This window comes from Mastigoproctus giganteus, chromosome 4 (assembly GCF_048544385.1).
Source record: "Mastigoproctus giganteus isolate SK-2022 chromosome 4, ASM4854438v1, whole genome shotgun sequence".
Taxonomy (NCBI): domain Eukaryota; kingdom Metazoa; phylum Arthropoda; class Arachnida; order Uropygi; family Thelyphonidae; genus Mastigoproctus; species Mastigoproctus giganteus.
In genome coordinates, this window is record NC_143578.1 from 244,011,733 (window position 1) to 244,031,742 (window position 20,010).

The 20,010-nt window shown below is 39.1% G+C and overlaps 1 protein-coding gene across 2 annotated transcripts in view; it reads right to left on the minus strand.

Moving 5' to 3' along the window:
- LOC150087581 (uncharacterized) overlaps nt 1-20,010 on the minus strand; it is a 317,512-nt gene that overhangs the window by 288,694 nt on the left and 8,808 nt on the right. For both annotated transcript variants that reach the window (XM_090371262.1, XM_090371263.1), the window contains exon 2: nt 14,331-15,288. In XM_090371262.1, the coding sequence (XP_090227388.1) occupies nt 14,331-15,095 (765 nt within the window). In that variant the 5' untranslated portion in view covers nt 15,096-15,288. The remainder of the gene's footprint in view (nt 1-14,330; nt 15,289-20,010) is intronic.

A 20,010-nucleotide genomic window follows, 5' to 3' on the forward strand; every position in this document is an offset into this window, starting at 1 on the left:
CCTCAGTTGCTTTGCTTGTTTTTAGATAATAATTAACGGAGATTAAGCCTAGACTCCAACCTTTAGCTCATAATTAGAAGCGAATTCATGCGGTATCTTCGCACTGCTGGTCCGGAAATCATTCCATATGCATGGTCAGTGTTGAAGCAGCCAAACTTGCATGAATAAACGTCAGCAGAGCGGTGTAATTGCTGTTAAAAACCAGCATTCAATAAGAAATCCCATCCCACTGTTAACAATAACTTTTGCTATTGTTTAACATATTAATATAATAAAAAAAAAAGAAAAAAAACTGTTATTAAGGCCACCCAAGAACTAATTCATTTACCCTTGTTATGTAAATCGCACGTGTGCAGTGGTCGATTTCCTTGTTTTTGCAGAACAAAAAAAAAAAAACCTAGTATCCTTGTTCTAAAACTGATGAATTCAACCATGGAGTGGGGAGAAAAAACCCAACGGTTTCGTGTATCTCCCCCCCCCTACTGTGCTACTCGCGAGGACTTTTCATCTCTAATAAGACGATTTGCAGTTTCTCACTGCTTCCAGGAGTGGGGAGAAAAAACCCAACGGTTTCGTGTATCTCCCCCCCCCCCCTACCGTGCTACTCGCGAGGACTTTTCATCTCTAATAAGACGATTTGCAGTTTCTCACTGCTTCCAGCATCTCAGCGGAGAAAAAAAAAAGAAAAAAAAAGAAAAAAAAAATTTATACGTTCAACGTAGTAATCGCTAAACTTCCTTGGATTTAAATTCTCACTGAACGTAAAATATGTGTAAAGGAAGCTCGGCTAATTTATGAAAAATTGAGACACAAACTATTAAAAAGCAATATGAATCATATCTGATAGTGCTTAAAAACTTGTAGAAATTACAAGTCAGAAAGATTTTACCTTATTCATCCAACTTGCGTGTATATAACGCTCTACCTTTCCTCCTGGGCTGCTCTGATCGCGAATTTCTTGGGAGGGATTTCTCGATTCTGAGGTCATCTTATCACTATGAATAAGGTGATGAGATGGCAGTTTATCTTCTTAAAAACTACTTTCAGAGCCGTTTTCCATATCTCACTCCGGAAAAATCTCGTCACTTCCAGAAAACTTGGTTAAAGCGAATAGCTGTCAAGAAATGTACCTATTTTCTCTTCTCTCTCTCAACCAGTTCTCAATTCCAATGATTAAAGTATCAGAACAAACACAAAAACAACCCTCAACTACAGCGCAATTGTACAGCATGTATTAGCAAAATATTCAATGCTAATACAATTGTGATAATGAAACTAAACACCAATCTCAGACATCGGAGAATAATAGTTATAGGAAATGAAACCTAGTGACCTCTAGAAACTTCTACTTTGGAGATGATGGGCCTGCCACACTACGTAATTTGAACCCATCTGACTTGGTTTGTATCAACGACTGTGAATGAACTGTTCCCTGATTAAATTTATACATACAAACCGAATCTTTCGCAATTCCTACTCTTTCTGCCCAAATGCCAAGTTGAACATAATGCTGTTGATGCACTCGCCCGAGACCTCCGTCCATTTTCCATTACTTGAGTCCATTAATTTCATGGACTCAAGTAGTGAAATGCAAGTAGCTTAGCCCATTTACGTATTTTATTTACTTTAAAGAATTTAGAAATAATTATTTCGTGTTTGTTTAATACTTTTGTATTATTTTGATTTGTTATTTTATGTTTATATTTTATCAACTTTAATGATACGATTATTTCACTGCGTGCAATATAATTTGAATATTCAAATACTGTATTCATCAACTCTTCTGGCCGATGCTAGACGAGTTTAATTACTTATTATTAAAAAAAAAAAGGCCTCTTGTAATTTGAATTATTAAAATTTAAATAAGATACTTAAAATACTTTATAGTTGGCTCGTATTTCAATGCATGTACTTTTTAAAATAATAATTTTACTTTATATTTTAAAACATTGTTACATTTGTTTTATTAATTTTGAACACTCATACTACAGAATTATTGCTATTTAATAATTGAATTAATTAACACAATTGCTATTTATATTAATGAGTAGTTTATTTATTATTTAATTTATAAACGATACTTTTAATATTAATATATTTCCAGAGTTTACCAATAGGTGGACTTCGGAAGTTTTCTATTTGTTACGTAAATATGTACAACGAAGATATGGTGCCATAAATGTAGATTTATTTTCTCATCTCTACCTGGAAAGCTGTGTCGATGCTTAAAGAACTTGACTGAACAGGAACAACAATACCTCATATTTACCATAAAATAAAAAAGAAAAAGGTAGGCATGCACTAGTTTTGCGTAAATTATTAACATATGGTACAGTGTTTCGGCCTAGGGCGTTACTGCTCGTTATGGCGTCTACTGTGAGAACTATCATGTCGGCTGCTGCGAAAACCTCAGTTTTCTTCCTTATTATGCAAATACCTAATTATTATTCAAAAACATAGCAAAATTGCTGTAACACTTTGTATAATTACGCTAAATTATATAAAAAAAAAAAAAAAAAAAAACACGAACTAAATTTTAATTCTGTTGATTGTCAGTAACGTTTGATTGCTTTTGTGTTAGCTGTATGAATACCGGAAGCTTGAGTTGTACTTAAGGGACTAACACATGAAAACAAGATAAAAAAAAAAAAAAAAAAAGAGTAATTTATTTTTATACCTGCCAACAAAGTACATGCTTCGATTACTCATGACAGGAAATATCCCTGGCATTTAAAGCTAAAATGCCGAAAACAAGAACCGAAAATTCTGGGATTTATTAACTAAAGAAGTGCTTGCATTTCCGGCTACTAGTTAAAGTAAGATTTTCTATCTCAATAGACCTGTATTTTCTCACCAACTTTCTGTTTTAACTGCCTATATAGGAAAATATCGCAAAACGGCTTCTGTTTCATGTGGAAATAACTCAGGTCAATAAAGACGTAGCTTGGTAGGCGTGCTAGCATGCCACAGTTCCGGCTTTGTAAAGGGCATACCTTTGGAGTTGAGGTACGCCCCAAAATTATTTCTCTCAAGTCACATCTATTTATGCCGCTGTTGATAAATAGCTAGTTCGATAATACTTAGTCGTATCTCCATTTTCGTTCTAATTCGTGCTTAGCATGGATATAGGCAGTATTACTCGTGGACTAGTCCCCCTCCCGAGGGGGAGAAGTCACGTTGTTTTTCATTTTGGATATTTACATTATATTAAACGAACGTAACTTAGTTTAATAAATATGGTAATATGAGGCGGTCACCCAACAAGCACTGTCGAACACACTTTAGAATATTCCGGTGGCGACCTCATTTTGTAATAGATTTGCCACCTCAATTAATTCCACAGGAATTATTTTTTTCTAAAGTGGAAAAACAGAAATAAATTAAAAAAAAAATAACGAACAATGAAACTTGCTATTTATTGATTAGAAACTGAATATTTAACCTCGATTTCATTGCTATGCTACTGTATAGCGTAATACCGTATTTTCTCGAATACCCTACTTACCCCACTTTTAGGCGCATTATCATATATTTATAATATGCCTGTTGTTTTCACCATGTGTGATTTGGTGTGACATAAGCATTGGGAGATCAAAATTGAGAGTAGGAGTGTGCTATAGGCCTAATGACTCTGATGAGTATAATAAGAAACTGTTCGGAGAAATAGAGTGGGCCAGTAAATCAGAGAGTCTTATAATGGGGGATTTTAATTTCCCAGATATTAACTGGAATTTGGGGGCTGGTCACTCACACACTAGCAGGGCTTTTGTGGATTTATTGGATGATTGTTTTTTACACCAGCATGTTCGGGAGGCAACTAGAGGGAGTAATACTCTTGATCTGATTATCAGTAGTGATTCTTCATGCATTAAGAATCTGCAGATAAATGAACCACTTGGTGGCAGTGATCACAGTGTGCTGAAGTGGGAGTTACTCAAAGAGGTAACTACCATTAGGGGTAAAGGGAAGGGGTATTGCTTTCGTAAAGGCGACTACAATGGACTGAGACAGTATTTAAATTCTATACAGTGGGATCAACTGATGATATTGCCAACAGCAAATTCAAAATGGGAAGCATTCAAAGAACTTATCGTGGAAGCTACTAGGCTTTACATACCAACTAAGAAATATTGTTCAAGGTTTAGGCCTAAATGGTTGTCAGATGAACTAATGAGGCATATGGCAGAGAAGAAAAATGCATGGGATACATACAAATTAACACGTGACACGGACGCCTATGATAGATACAAGTTGATCTGTAACCAAGTTACAAAGGAGGTTAGGCAGGCGAAGGCAGATTACGAGAGATCTTTGGCAAGGGATGCGAAGAAAAACAGCAAAGAGTTCTTTACTTATGTAAACTCTAGAAGGAAGGGGATGAATCAGATTGGTCCACTTGAGATCGATGGGTCAACTGTTGATGACCCTGCTCGGGTAGCTAACAAACTAAATGAATATTTTGCATCGACATTCACACATGAGGAGTTATTCAGCGAGGGGAATGCCAGAGGTGTATTCAACTCTAGCAGTAAGCTAGAGAATCTTGTAATAACTGAGAGCAAAGTGGAGGAGAAATTGATGAAGATAAACACAAGAAAGGCACCTGGGGTGGATGGGATCTATCCAGTTATATTAAAAGAGGCAGCAAAGGAGGTAAGCAAACCCTTAGCCATAATTATGAGAGCTTCCTTGGACTCAGGGGAGGTACCCATTGACTGGAGATGTGCAAATGTGACCCCAATTCACAAAGGGGGATCAAAGGCTGACACAAGTAATTATAGACCTGTGAGTTTAACTTCTGTTCCCGGAAAATTAATGGAGGCACTGGTGAAAGAAGCACTGCAGGATCATCTAGACAAGACTTCAGTTATAGCTAGGACACAGCATGGTTTTGTTAAGGGGAAGTCTTGCCTGACCAATTTGATTGGATACTATGATGCAGTCACAAAAGAACTGGATGCAGGGAATAACTTTGATATTATATACTTGGATCTTAGAAAGGCTTTTGATACTGTTGCACATGGAAGACTGCTGCACAAATTGGAGCAGTGTGGCATTGGAGGCAAGTTGCTGCTATGGATAAAGGGGTGGTTGAGGGGGAGAAGACAGAGAGTGGTAATCAATGGACACTGCTCATCGTGGACTAATGTTATTAGTGGAGTCCCTCAGGGTTCAGTATTGGGGCCTTTATTGTTTTCTGTATTTATAAATGATATTGATGATGGTATATCAGGCTTAATGTCCAAGTTTGCAGACGATACGAAGGTTGGCAGGGTTGTCAAGGACACTACTGACACTATGCTGCTGCAACAGGATTTGGAAAGGTTGAGCAGATGGGCTTCGAGGTGGCAAATGAAGTTTAACATTGACAAATGTAAAGTACTACATATGGGAAACAGCAACCCCAGAGCAACGTATCAACTCTGTGGTACTACACTGACAGTGGTAGAGAATGAAAGGGACCTGGGGGTGGTGGTGCAGGCAGATATGAAGTTCTCTGAGCAGTGCAGACGAGCTGCAAGAGTAGCTCATGGTGTATTGTCAATGATATATAGGAATTTTTCTAGCAGGGATAAGGAGGTGATTATTCCCTTGTATAAGGCAATGGTCAGGCCACACCTAGAGTACTGTATACAGGCCTGGAGGCCTCATTTCAGGAAGGATGTAGAGCTGCTGGAACGAGTACAGAGAAGGGCAACTAGATTGGTGAATGGGACAAAGGGGTTCTCTTACGAAGAAAGGCTTAAGTTTTGCAAATTACAGTGTCTGGAAACTAGGCACCAGCGGGGTGATCTGATAGAGGTGTACAAAGCCTTGAATGGTTTGAGCATGCTCAATGCTGATGGGATTCTTCCTCTAGCTCAGAAAAATCACCTGAGAGGGCATAAATTCAAATTGAGGAAAGACAGATGTAGGATAGATGTGCGGAAATTTGCCTTTAGCCAGCGGGTGGTTGGTGGGTGGAACAGACTTCCATCCCTTGTCGTGGAAGTTCATAGCCTAAATAAGTTTAAGGCTCAGCTGGACAGGTATTTCGAACGAACAGAGGGGTGAAGTGGAAGTGGTTATTTTTATTTATTTATGTTACTTTTTTTTTTTTTTTTTTTGGCTGATGCTGCATAAGCTTGCTTTCTTGCATCAAATGCCTCTACTAATGCTAATGTGGATGGATTTTCATGAAGTTTTACATGACTTGGCTTTGCATTTTAACCCCCCCCCCTCCATAGGAATGGACTGGTGTGTGACGCTGGCGAAGGCTCAAAGTCGGGAACAGCTGATATAAGAATGTAGTTCGCAAATATAGCAATCAATTTTTGGGTATCTGCGAGGAAGAGTGGGTCGACATCGAGATCTTTCTAACTCTGAACATGGAATAATTGTGGGGGGCAAGACGTGCAGGTGCCACTATGTCGTCAACAGCCAACATAGTTAAGTGCTCCCGTTCTGTGGTGTCACGAGTTTACCGGACTGGCTCAACGGTTTGGGAATGTTTTCGTGGAATGCTCTGGGTCCTTTGATCACCGTTAATCAACGGCTCGATGGGTTAGTTAGTTATTTGGTTTTTAGGAGCATTAGCAACTAAGGCCATATTGCACCGGGATATGCGGTGGTCATTCCCTGACCTTTCCGCATCCTCCGTATTTGGTGGTGACGGGGCTTGATGGGAACGTCTTCCTTTCTGTCATCGCGCACCAAGTGCACCCCTTCATTATGGCAGTGAATCGAGGCAACTCTGTCATCTGCCAACAAGACAAAGCGTCATGGCAGGTCGTGGTAGGTTGCTGACTGGTTTCAGGAACACGACAGTGAATTCTCTGTCCTCCCATGGCCGACCAGTTTAATCGATCAACCCAATGAGTATGGTGGGAACAAACTGGGAAAGGACATTCGATGCTACGACCAATTACCTGATAATATGCGGCCATTACTGGACACATTGTACAATGCATGGGTAACGTTAGCGCAGGATACCCTGAAACACCATGTGGAGTCCATGCCAAGCGTATATGGGCTGTCTAGGGACAGAAGGTGGCCCCGCGAGGCATTAGGTAAGTATGCCAACTCAGAATAGCCTTTAAGAAAGGCTTGTTGAGCCTTTCCAATAGAAATCCGACAATTATTATTTCTTTGTCCGTTCGTGTGCATATAAATTCGACTTCAGTGAATGGAGTTTCATGAAATTTTCTATTATTCTCTGTTACAACGATTTGTCGAGCCTTCTCAAATTTCATTAAAATTGGGCTAATTGAAATCCGGAAATTTCTTTTTTCATACATATCACATGGGCTATCCACATATTATATTGTATATTTACCGTATATTGTAGCTATAGCACTGAATATTATATTTGTTGCCGTGCGCCGGTTGGAGGAATGAGTGGATAATGTAGCGCAGACGCAGAAACAATTTTCAAGGTCTGTGCATAAAAGTCCGTTATATTTTTTTTGTAGTAGTAGTGGCATGTGATGCAGGAAAGCAAGTGTATTCAGCATCAGCCAAAAAAAAAAAAATCCAGTTCCTCCTTAAATTTATTCAACCTATCAACTTCCACAACGACAGATGGAAGTTTGTTCCAGCAATTAACCACCCGCTGGCTAAAGGCAAATTTCCGCACATCTATTCTACTTCTGTCTTTTCTTAATTTGAATTTATGCCCCCTTAGGTTCGTAATCTGAACAAGTGGAAGGATCCCATCAGAATTCAGCGTGCTCAATTCATTGTTATAAATCATGGATTATTACTATTTAATTAATGCCCTTGAAACGTAATGCACTTACTATGTAGTGTATAGTAACTTAATTAATGTGAAAAATAAAAAATATATATTTTCATATGCTGCAAGGTTACTTGGTGTTGAATTAGTTGTTCCACTGCAGTTGGAGAGAATCTCTGGACGTTGTTCCTCAGCTGTTCTCTGGATTCATCATATATTGTACAGTCAAAGAGTAGGTGGGACCAGTTCTCCTTCGCTCCACAGAAACAGAGATCTGACTCTGCAAGCCTAAATTGAAACAATTTCTCATTGAGGGCCCGAAATCCTGTGACTAGGTAGGAGGTTTCCATCTTGAGAGTAAACCATTTCGTAACAGATTTTGCCACGGCAAAGGTAACATCCGGTATGAAGTTTTTCGTGACTAGTCCCTTGTTGGTTGTGTCCCATCTTCTCTTTTCACGTCCGCGTCTAAGTTAAGGTGGATGCCTAGGATTTCTGCAGGAATCCTCCTCCGTATTCTGTAGCATAGTCCCTATAAACTACTAAAAGATCCAGTGGAAGAACTCCTGCAATGACTTGTGCTGCCGCTGTAGAAACAGTTTAATTTTACAATTAACTTCTTGAGTAGGGAGGAACACCGCCTTGTAGTAAAGGAGTATTGTGCGCTTGGAAAATCCCCAGTCACTCCTGGAGATTCTGACTTTTGAGGCTGAGAAGTTTTACTTTTATGTTGAGATTCTGAAGATGAGGGAGGAAAGTAAGTCCATGGTCAATGATGACCCATAGGACTCGGGTTTGGGTCACAAGAGGTAACTGCGTGCCTTGGATTTTAATCTGGGGGGGGGGGCCTTCGAAGGTAGAGTTTGCCTCCAAAGATCATCATATTAGTTTTGTCAGATTGGTTTGAGTCCAGTCAGCAAGGTCGTCAAGAACATGGTTTGCAGTGGTCTCAAGGGCTCGCCGAGAGCGGCCCAAGAAGATGATGGTGAGATTGTCTGCGAATGCAGTGATCTTGGTACTGTCGAAGCTGCTGCGAAGCCAGTCCTGAAGAACCAGGTTCCAGATTAAGGGGCCCAATACGGAGCTCTGTGGGCATCCTCTGTAAATTGGTCGTGTTAGTTGCCTGTGTCTTGCCTATACTGCAGTTCTGTCGGTGAAGTAGCTCCTGATTAACCAGTAGAATTGTGGTGGGTAGTCAGCAGAGCGCAGCTTCTCAAGAGCGCTCTCCCACCATACCCGGTCAAAAGCACCCCTCAAAGTCTATAAAGACGACCAGTTCGTACTTGGCCTTGGAGGTCTCCAGATGGAGTATCATTTCTGAGAGTACATCCTCACAGGAGCGACCTTGTGTGAATCCATATTGCGAAGGAGAGATAAGTCCTTTGTCTTGAAATATGCTTACAATTTTTATGGCTCTGAGTCGTTCCAGAATTTTACCAAGTTTGGGTAAGAGAGCAATGGGGCAGAGTGACCGAGGTTCTGTTGGTAGTTTGTTAGGCTTCGGAATGAGTCGGAGAAGAGCAACTTTCCAGGGTTCAGCGAAGAGAGATTCTGTAAGGCAGCGGTTAAAAAGGAGAAGTAGGTGCTCTGGTTTCAGTTTGAATACCCTTTGTATGAATGCATACTCAAGAAGATCAATTCCAGGGCATTTATTCAGATTGATTCTGTTCATTGCTGTCTCAAGTTCTTGGGGTGTTATCTGCATGTTCAGGTTATCTTGGGGTGTTATCTGATATCTGCATATTCAGGTTGGTCTTCCATTGGATCATCTGTGGGGAAAAGTTCATCAATTATGGCACTGATCGAATCGTGCCAGGTTACGGTTTCCTGTTCGCGAAGCTGTACCGAGCCAAAGACATCCGGGATGTATGTCTTCCCTCTGGAGATTTTATAAAGGAGTCCCCATGGGTTAGAATTTCCTGAGTCCTTGGAAGTCCGTCCAGGTTTGTCTTTTCCTGTAGGCAACCGCTTTGGTAAAGGTGTTCTCTTTTTAGTGAGGTAGACTGCGTGCAGTTTTCAACGTCTTGGGGGGGGGATTTCTATGACGCTGGTACTCCTTACGTGCTCTGCTCTGTGTGCCTCTTTCCTAAGTACAGTTAGCTCGGTTCCACCAGGCACAAGTTTTAGGCTTTATGGTCTTTTTCTTCGCTGAGCGATATGCAGCTAATTGGAATGAGCTCCGGTACAGGTCCGTCAGGTCAGCTGCACTCTTATCGGATAGCGAGGGTAGGTCTTGAAGATCACTCTGTATGAAAGAGTCAAAGGGTGCTTAGTCAACTGCCTTAGTCGAGAACATGACAAACCCAGTGGGGGGCAATGTGAGGCGCTCGGTTAGGTGTATGCATACTGATGTGGAAACGTATTTCTCTATGATCGCTTAATGTAAGGAAATGAAACTTTCATAAAATCAGAAGTGATTAAAAAGTCCAGTTAGCTTGAGATAGTTGAAAAATTCGGAAATATTTGCCTTGTTGTCAATGAGATTCTCTAAAGTTATTGGTTTATCAAGATTTACCAGTGATAGCAGGGTTCAAGTTCTGTCTTGTCTATAGTAGAGACAGTCAATGAGAATGTGTTTAACAGTCAGAATTTGAGAACAATGTGGACACTGGTGGATCGTCTCCTTCTTGTGATTAAATAAAGGTGGGTCAGATGAGTATGACCTATTCTTGCCCTTGAAAGGACTGCTACTTCTCGTCTTCATGTACGAACACTGGAGCGCCAAATTTTCGGACCATCCTTAAACTGCAAGAGTTTATCATTAGTTTGAGAGTGCCAGATTGTTATCCATTCTGATAAGCATGCAGCATGAACGATTAGTGCATAGTGTGATGCTGGAACAGGGATATTGGTTAAATCTAAAGTGGTTTAGTTGGTAGGTATAAAGCTTTCTTTGGTAAAGGATTCGACATGTTATGAGCTGATATTTGCATGCGATTCTTACTGCTAACAGATAGACAAGTAAAATTATCTTCTCTCCTAGTCTTCCTGGAGTGAACTATTTCAGTAGTCTGAGTGGTGGAACTGTTCGTTAATCAGAAAGATAAGAATCTGTTAGCCGATTATTTATCAAACATACGGATGACAGTGCCATGAGGATTGATTGATGCTCGGGACTCCCATCAGTCCAAACTGACTATTATCTCTATCATCAATCAAGTCCAGTACGGAGCTAATTCTGGATACCCATTGCTTCCGTTGTTCTTAATCGCGTGTAAAGATTTCACGTCGTATTACAGTAATTAATTGCTCCCCCGGGCGTTATCTGATTAAAGGCCGTTTACGTACTTCGGCGGCACGATTTCTCTCTCTTCTGTTTGACCCATCGATTACAATTATTATAGTTGTTTAGTTCGTTTGTTCATAATTTCTTCGAGTGTTCTGGTAAAAATTTCATATTGCAATTAAAAAAAAATTACAGTCCCAAAACACTCAAAGTGAAGTCAAGAAATTCAAGGCTAATGAGTTAACTCTTATAGAAAATATTAGTTGCGATAGTAGCCAATTACGATATCCAGCATCTTGAATCTTGAACATCGTTAGCACTTTTATTGGAAAACCAAGGTTTGGATAAGGGACGGGATTTAAGAGTAGAATGTTTAATAAAGTTTTCATCACTACAAGAATAATTTCACTGAGAGGCTCCATTGGAGAAGCGACCATCATCAAGTTGCGATCTGAAATGTCCAGAAGACCACTAATATTGACCGTGTACATAATTGGTGAGAAGATCGAGAGTGCTGTGTGGGTGTTATTATTATCTGTTATTCTGGTAGGTAAATAAGCCATTTGTAATCTCAAAAGCCTCGGCATTTCTACTAGTTGGGCCATTATAACTAGAGATCTGGAGCCAACTATGGTTGTGAATATTAAAATCACCAAGAGAAGTTACTTCACTGGAAATTTACACCGGAGGAGGAAAAATACAGAATGGGGTAGATAGAGAGAGAGATTGAGTCTTTTAACTCCAGGTAGTGTTAAGTAAATATGCTATCGTTGGGCATTTCGATAGAGCTCGTTAATTAACGTGCAGATTGACCCGGTAAAATAACAAATGCGTGATGATGATCTGCAGTTTTGTGAGTTAGCTTTCCCGACACACAAAATCGGGGACATTCCCAGGAAGCTTCCTGGAAAGTGGTGACATCTGGTAACCGTTCCATAATGTCAAGATGATATTTTATTTTTGTTTCTTTCCATCGTGATGTAGTCCTTGATTTTGGCTCACATTTTAAATGCAAGCGCAGTACCGAGGCAACTCGTGGTAAAGTTCCTCAATATGAGATTGATTCCTTTTTGAAGCAAACTTTTGCTCATAGCCACTTTCTTTTTTATGAAAACCCCAAACACGAGAGGTATTAGAACCTACAGTACTTAGTACCGTGCATGGGTTAGTGTATTCAATAGTAAGAAAAAGTACGGGGTGGCATGCTGTATGAAGTAATGAAATTTTTGGATATGGCGTACACATGGTAAGAATATACCCAGATCCTTGACATAACGTGGTCTAGACAATGCCCCTTGCATACACACTACTCGGACTCCCTCCAGTCACTATCTAGCGGAGTAGAGGTAGCAAGATTATACACTAGCTGATCCGGAAGCCTCCTAGAGAGTTACCAATAGGTAAGGTGTATTTAGTGTCAGACGGCACCAGGGGTTTCCCCATCTCCGCGTTGCTTTCATTGTGGGCGTACCAGTTTGCTGGAAATGCCAGAGGTTTAAAAGTGTATGGATATTGTATATGTGTAGTGTCATGTACCGTTGTTCATCTGGTCATTTAGCCGCTGGACCCTTGCTGAGGCCCAACGTTGCCCCATGGAGGCAGACCAGGAACCCAGTAGTTTTAGTTTCAATCTGCCAGGTCCTACCACCTAATTTCCTGAGATTTCAGAGGCCAGGACCTAAAAAAAAAAAAAAAAAAAAAAACGCGCGCGCTCTTGTATATGCACGTACGTACAGACAGATCCATATATATGCGATACATATATCCATCATCGTCGGTTTGATGATCGTTGGGTGAGGAGGATAATGCTTGCATAATAAAGGCCTAAAGAATGGGTGAACGGGAATTTTTACATTAAGTTTTTGTGTGTGTGGGACATTCACTAGCATAAAGATAGAGTGGGTGGGAGATTGAAGGCTGGGGGGGGGGTTAAGGCAGAAATATGGGGATGATAGAGTAGGCAACCCCAGAAGTCAGTGAGGCAGGCCCATGCCTCACCAGGAGAAATCTGCTTGCTGGACGAAAAACCCGAGTTTCCGGGGGGGGGGGGGAAACCGTGCTACCTCGCCTGAGACCGACTAACTCAGCCAAAAAAGAGACCCATAAAAGTTCCGTCACCGACGGGACTCGAACTTTTCTACGCGCTGTGAGGAGGAGGGTGATCCTACCCATGAGGGTTAGTAGTAAGAGACACTACCGACCTCACCCGAAATTGTCTTGGTTCACAACTTCGGTGAGATCAGTATGTAATGAGCAGAATATTCACTTAGCAAGCGGATAGACTTCTGAGTCAGCTTTTCTAGGAAAATATTCTACAAAAGGGGAACATTCCGGAAACACATTCTAAAAAACGGGAACATTGCGGTTTCAAGTAGTTCAGAGGACTGTTCCCGGAAAACGGGGACGTCTGGCCATCCTGCTCTAATGGCACGCTAGTCGATAACAAGGTATAGTCAAGCATCTCTAAACTGCTTGTATTCTGTAGTAATTTCCGGGAAGAAAAATCCATCAGTGCTCGCCAGGCCAATTAACTCAGTTTTGGTATTAAAAACCGGTTATAAAAATTTCCCCCTATTTTGGCAGGATTCAAATCTAAGACTTAATAAATGTACCTCCATATCAAATTTCATTCACTTGCAACCATTACTTCAGTTAGAAGCACTTTTGTCACTAACTTATTTTCCGAGTAATTTTTCCTTTGTGGGTTGAGAAAAAAAAAGCGGGGGGAATCGATGTTTCGTCCCGAAATTGGAAAATTGATCAGCGCTTCAGGATGCTTATGTTCCCTACATCACTGATAGAGTTTAAAACAGATTATCCAAACCGGTGGTAGCAATATGGCCATGTAAACAGCAGCAATGCACAAAGCAGATAGTCTCTGCTTATAATTGCGCATTGTCTTATGGGAATAAATCACTATATTACAATTAGGCTTCCCCATGCAATAAAAACTTATTATGAAGCCCTCTGTTAGAGGAATAATCCACCCACATCATTTCATATTTCAGCAACCGACGATACGCCAGTTATTCCAATTATAACGTAATAATTCAAATAAGTTTGATTTTAAAAGGTTTACACTTTTAAAACAAAATAATTTTTCTGGAAAAGAAAGTAAAGAAGTTATTTTATTCAAAAGTTATATGAATACCAGTAATAAATTTAACGACTTGGAGTTTAATTGTATTTACGATTTTATGTGAAAATCGATAGCGATCAAAATTCAGGAATTTTTCGAAACGCAAGGAAAAAATATTTGCATTTCACATACATATTGTGGTGGATCAAATAGTGAAATAAAATATTTAACAATTAATAACTAAATTTGAATTTAAAAATGTATAAGAGAACTCCCGTTAAACATTAAATATAAAGAGAACCAAAGCTCACCCTAGCCGCCAGAGATGACGTAGGTTTCTCGAGTAGATCCCAAAGGAATTTTTGATACTGAGCTAATCTTCCATCTCCAAATTCTTCCTCGTCCCTTTGCCTCAGTGATTCTGCTTCTTTTCTCATTTCTTCATGAACGTGTTCCTTTCTTTGGTGATATTTATGTTGGCAACATGATTCGAGGTACAGCTCATCTACACCCCAGTACTCTAAATCGTCACTAAATGCTAGTACACACATTTCTTCCACCAGATGGAGCTTTCCAGTACGATAAAAATTGAGAACTGCACTAAAAGAGCGTGGATGACGATCGAAAAAATATTCATTGTCAACTAAACTATAATCGTCGCACAGTTCCATTATGGCTTCGTGTGTGTTGCATTCCCTTAACCTGCCCAGTCTTGTATGAGGGAGACGCTCCAAAGTGCGCCAGAGAACTTCGTGCTTGACACCTCCAACATTGATGGTTACTCTCCTGTTCAGCGCCTTACTTTTCATAATCATGAATGGCTCAGGAGGGAGGGACGACATTGAGTGGGAGTGCGCTCGATGCATCTTAGGCTGTGGAGGTGGCAGTGAGTGAGGTAGAGGGATCTGTGGTGGAGATGCTCCCTGAACAGTAGAACTGTATGGGGGAACAGAGTCCACTACTAATCCTGGTAGTTGAGGTGGTGGTAAGAGAGGAGATACCGCCATTGTTGGTGGAACTATGTGCGGAGGAGCTGGAGGTGGTCCCAGTTTCTCCGTCTTATCTGTGCCAGTCATTTTATCACATTTTTAGACTCCCGATGAATGAAGTTGTTTAAACACCTACTTCATGAGGTGTCGAGTAACTCAAGAAGGTCATTTGCGAAACTGTCTGTCACCACCACAACGAAGATACTGAGAATATGCTGAAGAGGATCATGGTGATTTATCCATTCACTCATTATTTAGGTTGTAGCATTCTGGAAGAAATCTGAAAAGAATACGAAAAAGTAAAATCTATTTTATTTATGCAAAAGAGGCAATTTTCTGTGCATACTACGATATAAGCATATAAATCAAAATAGTCAATAAAATCTCATGTTTTTGATTAGTGTTTTGTTCATATTACGAGGATAAACCCCCTTCCAAAAGGTAACACCCATTTTTTTTTTCTGATCAAAATTCATTGTTAAAAAAAGTGAATACTATCCAAAGAATTCGCAGTGTATTGATCTTTTCTACAATCTTCTGAAATGGTTTTCACGTCATCAAAACAAACAGCAAGCGTTCCCATCCAATAAAAGTCCCTTCTCGAAATTTCTTTTAAGCTCCAACAACCCGCCTTCAGCGCTTTTGTGATTTAAGGTGCTGACGTTTCCTCTGAGTTTTTTTTTTTTACTTTTCAATGCCCGAAAAGAAATTTTGACGACTAATTGGTCTTGTTTTATGTGTAGGAGCAAAAACGTTAAAGTTTATAGCATCGAGTGTTTTTCTTCCTTTTGTGGAAATGTTTTTTTGAATGTGAGCATTACATTTTGGATGATTATCTCAATTCAATACTCTATGGCTAATTAAAGTTTGTTGCCTTGCCAGAAAATAAAGGCAGCAAAAATAACAGTTATGCTTTCCCTGTTTAGAGAAGCAGCCCTAACGCCAAGTAGAAAAGCAGGATTGAAGCTGTTTATTACATAAAACAAATTATATATGTGAAACTCCAGTTTTTTTTTCTAATGGAATCATGCAATATCTGTAAATTCTACGACAAGTAAAACTATTTCCTTGTATCATTTAAGTAACGTGTTATCAGAATTAACTTTAAACAGATTTTTTTCCTAACTATTTAATGAATAGTTTTAAACTAAGTTTAAAAGCTGAGTTTAATCTGAATTTTACTCCGTAGCCTTTTGTAGTAGTTGTGCACAATTGTGTACATGAAACTAATGGTAGGGCCGCTTTAAACAGAGAAAAATGTTTATCTATAATAATACCCAAGTGATTATCAGAGCATGAATAAGAGATGTGGTCTTCAGCAACTTGTAAAAGGACGCAATCTGAGGTAAATTCTTCTGAAAATGTTTATGTTATGGACTAAAAGCATTCGTATGGAAAGCCAGATTATTGATATAGGTGATAGAAATGCGACCCAGCGAGGAACCTCGAGGTACGCCTATTGCAATCGAGTAAAAATTTGAAAATATTCCAACTATTTCGGCCAGTAAGGAAATAGCATATTAACGACAGCAGATACAGGTGAATATCAACAGAAGAGTTAGTTAATGTGAGGGTGTATTTTCTACGTGTACGTATATGATTAATTGAATCGAAAGCTTTGGATAATTTGAAGAAATGTTGAATCGGTTTGAATTTGTCCAAAATGAAAATTAGCAAAAAAACTGGAAAAATACTGATGGCTGATTTCCTAAAGAAAACCGTTGGGTATTGACAATTTGTGGATGAAGTTAAAAACCTAACTATAGTTTTGTTGTAAGTGCATTTCTGAATATTCGATTATAGCTAATCCAAAGTGAGCGCCACTGTTTTGTATGTAATTTAAAATAATTTGTCTTATGTATTTCCAAAAAAGAAACTGCTTTTCTGGCCCCTCATATTGAAGACTACTATTTGAGAATAATGAGGATCGGAAACTGTTCCATCCGTTTCAATGTTGGTTTCGACTTCTCCAAATAGATTCGACTACTGTCAAAGGAATTCGACCCAATAGACGTCGTGTTTTGTAAATTATGTGTTTAAGGCTGGTCTGCCTTTCACAGCGAGCTGTAAAATTAGAAAACTCCGGCCGGAGGCGAGATAAATTATTTTGATTAATATGGACTCAAACTCCGACGAAATTTGAAACAAAATAATTGAATCCAGTACTGATAATTATCATGTCTCCTAATGCTTATTTACATAGTATATATGGAATGTGTTATGCAAGGAAGTTTTATCCAATACATCCTCATTTCATTCAACATAAGGAAAATTGTTATCACAAGGACTTGTCTGTTTTTGTGACTGAAATTTTTTCTACCAAGTGAAAAAGCTCTTAGTGTTAAGTATTAGGGGGGGGGGGGAAACACGCTTTCTCCCATTCAGAAATGAGAATCATGCATAGCTAAATGGTCCGGTGAGAAGTTCAAGATCTTTAGGCGGTTTCTTAAAGGCATTTCGTCTTAGAGTTTACTATTTTCTCAATTAAATTGGAGAACGGCTAGTTTCCTCTAGCTAGCCGTATCTAATGACCGTGTTACTCAATGATGCAACTCCATTAGCACAAAGAAATTTCAATTAATATTGTTACCATGACAACAAAAACTGGGCAATTATGCCTGCATTCTGACATTGATATAGCGATGGTTCATGTAGTTTCAAATTGAGAAGATGCGCATTAATAACTGTAATGTACCCATTTTTTGTCTGTATCTGAATTCACAGTACAGGTGGACTACTTGGCATGGATTTCGTTACACGAAGCAGAGGAGGAATGAAGCCTGCTGTTACATTATGAATAGCTCAAAGGAATAATTGGAAAGTCCGCATTTGTGCTTTAATGGATTCTTCAAAACTACTGCGATGTATCTCAATTATAGCGAACTCTAATGGGATGAGAGACCGAAAGTTTTGTTTCCCTTCCCAAGGGAAACGAAAAAAAAAAAAAATTTCTTTAATCCGTTGTTATCCCGAATCAAAAAATAGGCGTTAAACTGAACTTAATTTAAAAATTCAATGTCTACGCGTTTTCTGCAAATTTATTTTTTGTCGCATTATGGAGTATAGGGTGACCACAGTATAAATGAAGCAGATCTGACAGACTATGTAAAGAAGGTTTAGTTTTTAGGGAAACTGATATCAGTAGTAGCATATTCTACTATACTTTGTGATTCGACACTTCTCACATAATTCAATCCAAGGTTCGGTCCTAGGGTTCAGAGAATCCTGGTGAAGGATTAATGAAGCTAATGATCTTTCTTGCTGCGAATGGGGAAACCGCTTTTCTTGGATTTGGGGTTCATCTTGATTCAAACTGTCAAGTCCCTGAAAAAGCGGGATACGAAAAATACTTGGAAAAAACTTTTTTTTGAAGAAAAAAGGTATAAAATGTTTTAAATTTCGAGGAGTCCAGAAAAATTTCGTAACATGATGTAAATATTGTACTAGCGCAGTGGTTTTCGATCTTTTTTAATAACGGCATCCCTAAGTAATTTATTTTATTTTGTGGCACCCCTACTCAATTTTCTGCTTGCTGGATCCCATTCTCTCTTTCTCTCTCTGCATATATATGTAAAATATTACGATAGTGATTACAATAATATAACTATAAACAAAATTGCAATTCATAATACAAATTATATATATATATAATAATTTTATTCTTTATATAGAGGTACTAAATAAACATCAATAATAGATCGTGACAAAATTAAAGATACCGTACACCTTTTTTATAATGAAAAAAATACATAAATTTTAAAAAAATAATGTTTCAGTAACGTAAACCCAAATTATGTGGCACCCAGGTTGAAAACCACTGGTAACTAGCGTAATACTGACATCCGAATACTGTCGCTCGTAATAAATTTTTTTTGAAACAGTCATTTTTAATCGGTTAAATTTTTTTTTTTTCTCGTGCAGAAGTCATTTTAATAATACGCCCTCTTGCAGTCTTGACAGATATTACATTTCCGCTGGGATTTTTTTCATTCAGATCATCTGTTGTTCCAAATTTGAGTTATTACTTGCGCGGTTACTTTTTCATGCAGAATAGCATTAGTAGAGGCATATGATGCAAGAAAGCAAGCTTATATACATCAGCAAAAAAAAATCCCCATTTCACTCATCCGTTCGCTCTAAACGTTTGTCCAGTTCTTCCTTGAATTTACTTAAGCTATCAACTTCCACAACAACACATGGAAGTTTGTTCCAGCAATCTACCCGCTGGCTAAAGGCACATTTCCGCACATCTGTTCTGCAACTGTCTTTCCTCAATTTGAATTTATGCCCACTCAGGTTCGTAATCTGAGCATTTCGTAATCTCAATGCTGAATTCCATCAGCATTGAGCCTGCTCAAACCATTCAAGGCATTATACACCTCAATCAGATCACCTCGGGGCCTAGTCTCCAGATGCTGCAATTTGCAGAACTTGAAGCCTTTCTTGGTAGGAGAACCCCATTAGTTCCCCTCAATAATCTTGTTGCCCTTCTCTGTACTCGTTGTAGCAACTCAACGTCCTTCCTAAAATGAGGCCTATATACCTGTACGCAGTACTCAAGGCGTGGCCCGATCATCGCCTTAAACAAATGGCAATCACCTTTTCTAACAAAATTCCCGTATATCATTGGCAAGACCCCATATTCTGCTCTGGCAGCCTGTCTGCACTGCTCAGAAAACTTCATATCCGACTGCACAATTACCCCAGGTATTTTTCATTCTCTGTCACCCTGAGTATAGTACCACCCACTTGGTACGTTTCTCTGGGATTACTGCTACCCATATGCAGCACTTTGCATTTGTCAATGTTAAACTTCAGTTTCCACTTCTCAGACCTTCTGTCCAACTATTCTAGATCCACTTGAAGTAGCATATTGTCATTAACAACCCTGCCAACCTTTGCTCAATGTCCAATCTGCAAACTTGGACATTAAGCATGATATACCTCAATATCATTGATAAATCTACAAAACAAAAATAGGCCCAACAGAACATTGATGGAC